Source organism: Triticum aestivum, chromosome 2D (genome assembly GCF_018294505.1).
Source record: "Triticum aestivum cultivar Chinese Spring chromosome 2D, IWGSC CS RefSeq v2.1, whole genome shotgun sequence".
Classification (NCBI taxonomy): Eukaryota; Viridiplantae; Streptophyta; class Magnoliopsida; order Poales; family Poaceae; genus Triticum; species Triticum aestivum.
The window spans coordinates 478,209,846-478,220,150 of record NC_057799.1 but is presented as its reverse complement, the minus strand read 5'-3'; the positions used below and the strand labels follow the sequence as shown (position 1 = coordinate 478,220,150).

The window sequence follows — 10,305 nt, the reverse complement described above, 5'->3', positions numbered from 1 at the left end:
TGAAGTAAAGCAAAGAAGAGAAGGAACCTTCATCAACCAAGCCAAATACACTCAAGACATGCTCAAGAGATTCAAGCTAAGTGATGTCAAGCCGGCGTCCACTCCAATGCCCACCAAGTGCCAACTTGACATTGATCCCAATGATAAAGCGGTGGATCAAAAGGTATATCGCTCCATGATTGGTTCATTACTTTACCTTTGTGCATCTAGACCGGATATCATGTTGAGTGTGGGAATTTGTGCATGTTTTCAAGCCGCACCTAAGGAAAGCCACTTTGTGGCGGTCAAGCGAATCTTTCGATATTTGGCTCATACCCCAAACTTTGGCTTATGGTACCCAAGAGGAGCAAACTTCAAGCTTGTAGGGTATTCGGACTCCGATTGGGCGGGAGACAAAGTGGATAGGAAGTCCACTTCCGGAGGGTGCCAATTTCTTGGTTGCTCTTTGGTAAGTTGGTCTTCTAAAAAGCAAAGTTGTGTGTCTCTCTCGTCCACCAAAGCGGAGTATGTGGTGGCCGGGAGTTGTTGTGCACAACTCTTATGGATGAGGCAAACTTTAAAGGATTACGGTGTCATTTGTGACAAAGTGCCTCTTTGGTGTGACAATGAAAGTGCCATCAAGATTTCTCTCAACCCGGTGCAACACTTCAAGACGAAGCATATTGAGATTCTGTATCACTTCATCCGGGATCATATTAGGCAAGGGGAGATCGAGCTCAACTATGTCAACACTCATGATAACCTTGCAGATATTTTCATGAATTCATTGGATGAAGCAAGATTTCGCGAGTTAAGGCATGAGCTAAATATCATTGATTCGAGCAATGTGGTTTGAACCTTTGCACACCCCTCACATTCATCATGCATTCTTGTCTAGGTGTAGGCATGGACATAGGGGGAGTGTTGTTCTCTAAATGAACTCTTCCTCCCCCCATAATGCATAAACTAATCTCACTCTTTCACATTAGCCATTTTTGATGGTACTTGTGCTTCAAAGACGAGTTTTGGTCATGGGCCCAAGGATAATTCTTCGCGTTGCCATACCAATTGACTCAAACATAGGTGGCCTCGGCCACCGCCCCTTTCTTGAAGGGGTGTGTCTTCTGACCTCTTGCTAGTGTTCTTTGGGTGTCTCTTGGTTTTCTCTTCTTGCCGTCATTTTCTTTTCTTTTCTTTTGTGCCGTGCTTGTTGAGTCTAGTTTTGAGTTGCGCTGGGCGGTACTACCGCTATTGCTACGCGGTACTACAACTTAGGTGCATAAGCGGTACTACCGCCCTCAGCCGCAGTACTACCGCACAAAGCGGTACTACCGCCCATCACCGCGGTACTACCGCTGAGGGGCGGGACCAGGGGGTTAAGTCGTGGGCAGGGGTGGTTTCCTCCCCCCATACCCATTTGCTTCGTCCCCTCGTTCCTCTTCGTCTCTCCAGTGCCATCTCGCCGCGGGAGGGCTCCGGCGGCCCTCCGTCTCCAGACCGTTTCTCTCCTTTTCCCTCGGTGGAGTCGATCCCCACCTTGTCCTCTTGCCATGGATGCCGGTATTGCCCCCGTTCCTCTTCTCTTCTTGTCTAGTTTTCAGATCTCGTGTTTTAGGGGCAATAGTGGTTGCATCTCTAGATTTTTGGCCAAATCTAGGCTTGAGTAGGTTGGAGAAGGCAACTAGACTCTTTGGATTGGTGTTTGGTAGGTTTATTTTTGAATTTGGCATCCCCGGTAGTGCCGGATCTGTCCACGGCAGTAGGGATCCTCCGTGCCCCGTCTCGGGCGGTACTACCGCCCCTCCTGCGCGGTACTACCGCGCGAGCGGCACTAAGCCGTACTACCGCCCATATGGCGCGGTACTACCGCTGGAGCGGTACTGCCGCTGTGCAGGCGCGGTACTACCGCCGGATGCCCAGTTCCATCATTCCCTACCGCATGTTGATCCATGTTTGTTGTGTTTATTTGGTTTTGATCGTTCCTTCTGGTTGTTTCGTGTGTCCGTGTGTTTGGTTCCAGGTGATGAACATCCTGAGCAGCAAGTCCGCCGTGTCAACCCCGGGCGTTCAACGTCAAAGCGGTACCGCTCATCTGAGTCTGCAGGTGGTTCTTCCAGTGCTCCACCGCCGCCAGTGGGTGCTTCCTCAAGTGCTAATCCTCATCTCAAGAAGAAGACTGCCAACAGGCCGAAGTCAACTGGCAAGAAGGTGACTGAGATGACTGCCAAGGAATTCTGGGACAGGCGTCGCCGCAACCCATATGAGGAAGACCAAGAATCCAACCTTGTCAATCGCCCGTTCTGGAACCGGTTTCAGTATGCCACCTACTTTGACGTGATAAAGGCTAAGAAGAACCTCTTTGTCAATGTTCATTCCATCAACATGGATGCTATGGAGAAGGACCCGGAGTACTTTGGTGATGCCCTTCAGATGTGCTCTCAGTTGAACATTCTCAGGATCATGCAGTTCAACAAGGACTTTGATGCAGATTTGGTGGCTCAGTTCTATGCCACTGTCCACCTAGGAACTGATGTAGACAGGACTCTGACTTGGATGACTAATGGGAAGTTGCTAGCTGTCAAGTGGAAGGCCTTCATGGAGTTGCTTGAGGTGGAAGATCAAGGGCTCGAGACTCCAGTCGGGTTCCGTCCTCACCACAATGTTACCTCCACTCACAAGCAAGCCCTCTGGCCCTACTGTACTCTGAAGATCAACCCTGAGACCAAGAAGGAAACCTATGAGCTGTCTGCCTTTCTGGACATCCTTCACCGTATCTTCCGCGAGACTCTCTTCCCTCGTATCGGGAATCTGGACATGGTTCACTCCTATCTCGTGGACATGCTTCTCTTCTGCCAGCGTGAGAAGGAAGCAAACACTGGCGAGTCCCTGGACATCTCTCATGTTATGTGGTCTGAACTTCTGTCTGCTGTTTCTGAGCGCAAGTGCCCGATTTATGCTCCGTTTATCATGTTGCTCATTGAGAAGGCCTGGAGAAGTACCTATCCCGAGGAATTGCTGGAAACTGGAGAGTTGGTTTCTCATGAGATCAAGCGTCTGAGGAAGAAGGACAATTGGGGCACCTCCGTTCCTAAATCTGGGGTTCCTTCTTCTGCTGCTGCCATGGAGACCGAGGGCGAGGCTGATACTGGTGTTGACCATGACTATGTGCCTTCTGAGGCAGAGCCCTCTTGGGCAAAGAAGCTCAAGCTCAAGATGAAGAAGCTGTTCTGCATGGAGTCTCACGGTCAGTACATGACACATGTGGCTGAGAAGAATGCCAGGGGACGCCACAAGGAGCTTATGCGTCAGTTAGGTGCGACAGTCACCAGCGGCTCTGAGGGTCACATCACTGAGGAGGAGGAGTGGATCCAGCAGCACTGTCCGTGGACCGATTCAGATGCCGAGCAGTTTCCGACCGAGGACGGCGGTGCAGACGATCACGCGGAGTACTGATGTTCGAGATCCTCAGCATGCTCTCACCTGGAGCCGTAGGAGCGCTCTTTGCCCCTTTTGGTGTCTCGATGCCAAAGGGGGAGAGAGTTTAGGGATTTGCGTCGTTGTGTTGCGAGTGTGTCTGTGTGCTTTCGTTGTGTTCCATTTTCTTTGTTTGGTTTTGTGTTCCGTGAGACCTAAGTTCCAGACATATGGTGTGAGACATATGCTACCTTATCCTTATCATATCTTTATCTATGTCTCTTGTCATTTAGTATCTCATGAGTAGCATGCTTACTATGTCATATTTCCTGCTCTCATGTATCACGGTTAGGTTGTTGGTCTCTAAAATACAGGGGGAGTGTTGATCCTACTATGTGTGCCATGCAGTCCAAAGCACTTATCTTGATGGCACACATCTAGGGGGAGCCCGTCTATGTTTTAGACATTTGGGGTCTGCTTATGTCCTTTGTCTGTTCCCGTTTGTGCAAATCCCGTATTGTCATCAATCCACCAAAAAGGGGGAGATTGTAAGGGCATTTGTATCCCTTAGATGTTTTGGTGATTGATGACAATGCTTTTGCGGACTAATCATGTGCATTGAGCTTTTCAGAGATTCATCCTTTGGCACGAGACGATTCCCTCCCCTCGGAGTTTGAAGCGAAGACGGTGTAGTACTTTCGAATTATTTTGGTGGACTAGTTTCGTAGGGATCACCGTACTATCAAGAGGAGGTCCGCTTTGGAAAGGCTAGGGTGGAATCATCACGCACACTTCCTTTGCACACCCTCCGAGCCTTTCCGCTTCGTTGATGAGCTCGTTCCCCTCTCTCAGTGTGCCCTCTCTGGTCCCAGCGGTAGTACCGCGGGGGTGCTACAAGCGGCAGTACCGCTCCACAGCGGTAGTACCGCTGTAGCCCCCAGCCGTAGTACCGCTGCGGCTTCGTGCTAGTACCGCCTCGATTCGAGGGGTCTTTTTTTGTGTCGGGTTTTACGGTACTAGCCGCGGCAGTGGCGGCGGTAGTACCGCTCGTGTGCGGTAGTAGCGCCCTGACCACCGCGGTAGTACCGCTCTGGGCCCAGCGGCAGTACCGCGAGGGCGAGCGGTAGTACCGCTGGCCAAGCGGTAGTACCGCTCTCTGCGGGGCTGAAGTGGGGGATAACGGTTGGATTGCCTCCCCCACTATAAAAGGGGGTCTTCTTCCCCAAAGTTGACTCACCTCTTCCCCCAAAAGCTCCATTGTTTCTCCAAGCTCCATTTTCGCCCGATCTCTCTCCCTAGCCAATCAAACTTGTTGATTTGCTCGGGATTGGTTGAGAAGGCCCCGATCTACACTTCCACCAAGAGAAATTTGATTTCCCCCACTTATCCCTAGCGGATCTTGTTACTCTTGGGTGTTTGAGCACCCTAGATGGTTGAGGTCACCGCGGAGCCATAGTCCATTGTGGTGAAGCTTTGTGGTGTTGTTGGGAGCCTCCAATTAAGTTGTGGAGATTGCCCCAACCTTGTTTGTAAAGGTTCGGTCGCCGCCTTCAAGGGCACCAATAGTGGAATCACGACATCTCGCATTGTGTGAGGGCGTGAGGAGAATACGGTGGCCCTAGTGGCTTCTTGGGGAGCATTGTGCCTCCACACCGCTCTAACGGAGACGTACTTCCCCTCAAAAGGAAGGAACTTCGGTAACACATCCTTGTCTCCACCGGCTCCACTCTTGGTTATCTCTTACCTTTACTTGTGCACTCTTATATTGTGTTGTATCCCTTTCTTGCTTGTGCGTTTGTTGTTGTTGCATCATATAGGTTGCTCACCTAGTTGCATATCTAGACAACCTACTTTGATGCAAAGTTTAAATTGGTAAAGAAAAGCTAAAAATTGTTAGTTGCCTATTCACCCCCCCTCTAGTCAACTATATCGATCCTTTCACAAACATTTTTGGTCAACAAGTTAAAGAAAGAAGACCACATTGCAAAGAAGCAAAGAGGCCGAGCCCAATCAAGAAGGCCTTCAAATAGTAAAGGGATTCTCTCCTTAGTGGGCTACAACCCACCTTCTAACTAAACTAGAGGCACATGAATCAAAGGACGGGAAATTATCTATAGTTCTACCCTCCTACCTCATCTCCTCAAGGGTAGTCTTGGTCATTTGTGAAGGACCCCTAGGCTATATACGGTCCTCCATGGGCATGTAAAGAGCTTTGCTACATCTACATAATTTTTTCTACGTAACCTACGAAAAAGCTGAGGTGACCAGATTTGGTTGGGAGAGAAAACAGGCCCACGCCCACCCACTGAAAATCAGGGGGGCCTAATTAGTTTAGGATGGAAGGAACATAAGTTTACGTAGTTCTAGCATTTTTGGCATGTGAATTACCGACCGTGGAGAATCCTCGTCGTGTGAAAAGTTATCAACCCATGAGGCTAGATGGCCCTGCCTAAATTAAGTTCCGACCAAAGCAGAAGGCAAGGAACTGTAAGGCATGTCGACGCCGAAAGGATCCTTGATGCTGCGACGCCGCTCATCTTGTCAAGCTTGGAGTCGCCGTGGGTGCAAAATCTTGGCTAACAATATGACTTATGTCTAAACTTGTTGTATGTGGTCTCCTGGCATCACTAGCACTAGTAGAAAACAGGGCTTTGGTTCGGCCAGAAAAGACCATTAATCCCGGTTGCATTACGAACCGGGACTAATGTGAGCATTAGTCCTGGTTCAAGCGGCTAGGGCACCGTACAGGCATTAGTCCCGGTTCAAATGGGACCTTTAGTCCCGGTTGGTGCCACGAACCGGGACTAAAGGGTGCGATGCCCATTAGTACCGATTCGTGGCACCAACCGGTACTAAAGGTTAGACCTTTAGTCCCGGTTCGAGCCACCAACCGGTACTAATGGGGTTTGAGGCATTAGTACCGGTTCGTGGCACGAACCGGTACTAAAGGTCCCATTTTCAAACTCTACCACCCCTGGATCGTCTTTTCAGTTTTGTAAAAAGCTAAAGAAAATGATAAAAACTTCAAAAATTAAAATCCTTTCAGATGTAGTTATGTTACTACATGTACTAGTTAGGAAAATTAAAAAAATAAATTTGGACATGTTTTGCAAAAAAGTGTAGGGAAAATGTAAAACGGCTATAACTTTTGCATACGATGTCAGGAAAAAACGTATAATATATCAAAATGTTCAGCACAAAAATCCACATTCGATTTTGACAGCCTACGGCCTGTTTGCAAATTTTTAGAATCCTCAAATTCTAAAAGGAAAAAAAGTTATGCTCAAATTTCAATTTTTTTTGAATTTTGGTTAAATCAGGTCAAACTTTGGTCAAACTGCTTATTCAAGAAGTATTAGTGTTACTAAATAATTATTCAATAATATTAGTGTTACTAAATAATTATTACAGTTTTTTAGAATTTTGGTCAAATCTAGTCAAACTGTGGTCAAACTACTTATTCAAGAAATCTTAGTGTTACTACATAATTATTCAAGAATATTAGTGTTACTAAATAATTATTTCAATTTTTTGAATTTTGGTCAAATCTGGTCAAACTGTGGTCAAACTATGGTCAAACTACTTATTGAAGAAATATTAGTGTTACTAAATAATTATTTATTTTTAGAATAATAGTTTCAAACTCAAACAGTGAAACATGTGACTTCATGCTCAAGCTAAACTCCTGAGGGTTAATAGGATTGACATCTTTCTATTGTGAGGTAAACAACAAGTGCAGACTTGGAAACGAGGGGGAATAGAACCCGAAAGTTAAGCATGCTCAGGCTGGAGTAGTCAGAGGATGGGTGACCGGCCGGGAAGTTAGATGATTTGAAATGATGATGGGTGATTAGAGATTAGAGGTTAAATTGAGCAGTGATGAGGGGTGATTAGAGATTAAATTGAAAAATAATTCAGAAATTTGAAAATCGGAAAAAAATAAAAAAAATTATTTATTTTTTCGTAAAAATACCTTTAGTACCGGTTGGTGTTACCAACCGGGACTAAAGGTGGAGCTCCAGACAGCGGCCACGTGGACGGCCTTTAGTCCCGGTTCGTGTAAGAACCGAGACTAAAGAGGGAGGCTTTAGTAACGACCCTTTAGTCCCGGTTCCAGAACCGGGACTAAAGGCCCTTATGAATCGGGACAAATGACCCTTTTTCTACTAGTGTAGTTGAAGGTTGCCTCGACAGCATGGCGCGTCACAACCTTATGTTGTTGTATCATAAATAATTTGGAACGAGCAGAAAACAAGCCTTCAAAAGTGTTTGGTTCTTGTTAGCAAAAGCTTGTATTATGGCCGAAGCAAAGCAATTAGGAGAGTTGATATTGGAAGAGTCTGCTTTCGGTTTGACCTTTTTTCTCTCTCTCTCTCTTTTGTACATGTTATAATATAAGACCCTACTTATATTGAATAAACATGGCAAAGCATTTGCCTTTGTTAAAAGAAAACAGTTGCAGTGGACATACACTGCCCATTCCATATGAATCCTTCTCTTATTAATTACTCATTATGTTCCTAAATATGGTTGAAGAGAATAGTATTATAAAATAGCAACATGCATGTGTTATCAGAATATTCGATGGAATCAGCTGGCGAGGCAATATATCGCTGTATTAATTTCGTTGGGATTAACTTAATGACATTCACAAAAAAGTGTGATGCTTAGAAATATATTTGGGACATACCCCTGAATATGCAGCTTTTCATGATGCAGCTAGTTGTCACCACTTGTGGTTCCAGGTCCATGTGTCACCCATAGACATCCGGTGTCCTTTGGTACCGTTCCACAAATTTTGGTCTCCCAGTGCTGTTTCTTTTCTTTTGTACTTTTCAGTTCAACAAATAACGTAGGTTAGGGCAGTTGCATACATTACAGGTGTTTCTATGAATTATGGCCACTTGACAGCTCAAGTTAGGTTTGATTTCTCTTGATAATATAAATTCACTTCTTTATGTAAGCATACACAGCCTGTCTCGGCCGAAGCTTTAGCTTTACAGGGTTTTGAGAACATTTCCTCAAAGAAATGCTGAAAAAAAGAGACGGGCTGGACGCACTTGCAAGCTGTAAAGAAGTGGAACAAACAATTCGTGATTTTTCTCACTGAACTAGTGCATACCACACGTTTATGATGGCACTTTTGCCGTGGCGACTGTACCATTCATACATACAGCACTTCTTCAACATGAAGAATTTTTCACGCCCTAAATTAAATTTCTCCTACCATTTAAGTATACCGGACTTGCTCCAATGCCAAAAACGACAAGCAATCCACCATGAAACCCTACTTACCTATGCACACACACAACATAACACACACAGCGCGTACGTGCTTCTTTGATCAATTGATGGGGTCAGAGGTGTGACTCTGCGATGGCCTGCTCGAGGTGCTGCAGGGACGCCTGGTAGCTGACGAAGCCCATGAACCAGAACTCGAAGCCGTCGTCGGTCACCAGCTGGACGTACTTCTGCTCCGGCCGGTGCTGGTTCTCGCTCGGCCTGGCCGCCTTCACCCTCCTCAGCGGGACGGCCACCTTGTACGGCACCCGCACCGTGTCGCCCTTGGGCGAGGTCAGCGCCAGCGACCGGTCGCTGCGGAAGGCCACCTTCTCTGTGGATACGAAGAGCATCCCGGCGATCGGGCCGGCGGTCGTTGACAGGTAGCACTGCGAGGCATTCAGGAGCTTCTCGCCCTTCTCCACGGCGAACCACCGCCGGAAGACCTTCTCCACTCCGCCGGCCTGGAGGATTCTTGCGCCCAGCGACAGCTTGCCCCTCACGGTCTCGTACAGTTTTGGGCCTAGAGTCACTGCAGAACCATCAAGGGACATATGTTCACTGTCTAATTCCCAGCCGAAGCTACATATGAACAGGAAAGACTACAAAGATTCGTCCAGACGGACTGGAGAAGGAGGACTTACCATGCTCTCTGATTCCTCGAGCGAACTTGTCCCCTGGCCTGCCCGATTTGCCGCCGGTACGTGTGCTCGTCGAGTATTTTGCATCACCGTGGACATAGGTAGCTCCATCGCTGGTGAACTCCGGCTCCTCGATGCCGATGGCAGTGCTGCTCACTGGGATGCCGATCACATGCTGATGTCCTGCCTTCTCCATTTGCTGTTGGAATGAAGAACCGAAGACTCCTCTCTTGTAAGACGCCTAGGCGAAGAGAAGACTTTGCTCTGCTTCCTTCCTTTGCGCCTCAGCTTCCGGCCTCTGTCTTGAGGTTGTTGGTGCGTCTGTGGGTTTGTGGGTTGGTGCTGGAGCTCCGTGCTCTGAATGGGAAGGAGGGGGCGCCTTTTATAAGCTCTGGATTGGAACCTGTAAAAACTTAACCAAAAGCCGGGTGTTTATCCAATTAGCTTTTGAATTGAACAGTCACCCGCGCCCACCAGGATTCTGGATAAAACAAGTGCTTCCTAGGTGGAGCTGGACCCCTAGTGCCTGCCTAGTGTTGTGCTGCATGTGCAAGGGTCCACTGCAAAACTTTTGTGCGTGTCACAACTGACATCTAGTCATCCATGCATGGACCATGATCGATGATGCCTTCAACCAAACCGGCTGTCACATGCACCCATGCAATTGGGGGCTCCAGAAAAATCTGCCCTCCTTGAGCGACATGGATCATCAAATCACCCCTAAATATTTGGATCAAACAGTTCAGACATTTTGTTGCCCTCCAACAACACTCATTAAATTTGTCTGGACCGATCCGGACGTCCGGAATCTCACAAATCAGAATCAAAACATAAGGGAGGTTTGCAGGTGTTTGGACGACCACCACGTCGGACTCGGACATGCCCAGTCCACCAAAAAACTCCACCGGAGCTCGCGCATTTAGATATTCCCATCAATGTTTTCACGCGAAAGCCATCCATTTTCCCCGTCTTTGCCTCGATCATCGCCTCC

The 10,305-nt window shown here is 47.5% G+C and overlaps 1 protein-coding gene across 1 annotated transcript; it reads right to left on the bottom strand.

Annotated features, from left to right (window-relative positions):
* Positions 1-8,471: 8,471 nt before the first annotated feature.
* On the bottom strand, positions 8,472-9,681 carry LOC123049626 (putative GEM-like protein 8). Its single transcript, XM_044472526.1, has 2 exons — positions 9,318-9,681; positions 8,472-9,205 (listed from the first exon to the last, which is right to left on the bottom strand). The coding sequence occupies exons 1-2, from the start codon at positions 9,508-9,510 to the stop codon at positions 8,751-8,753; spliced, it is 648 nt and encodes a 215-aa protein (XP_044328461.1). The 5' UTR covers positions 9,511-9,681; the 3' UTR covers positions 8,472-8,750.
* Positions 9,682-10,305: the final 624 nt, after the last annotated feature.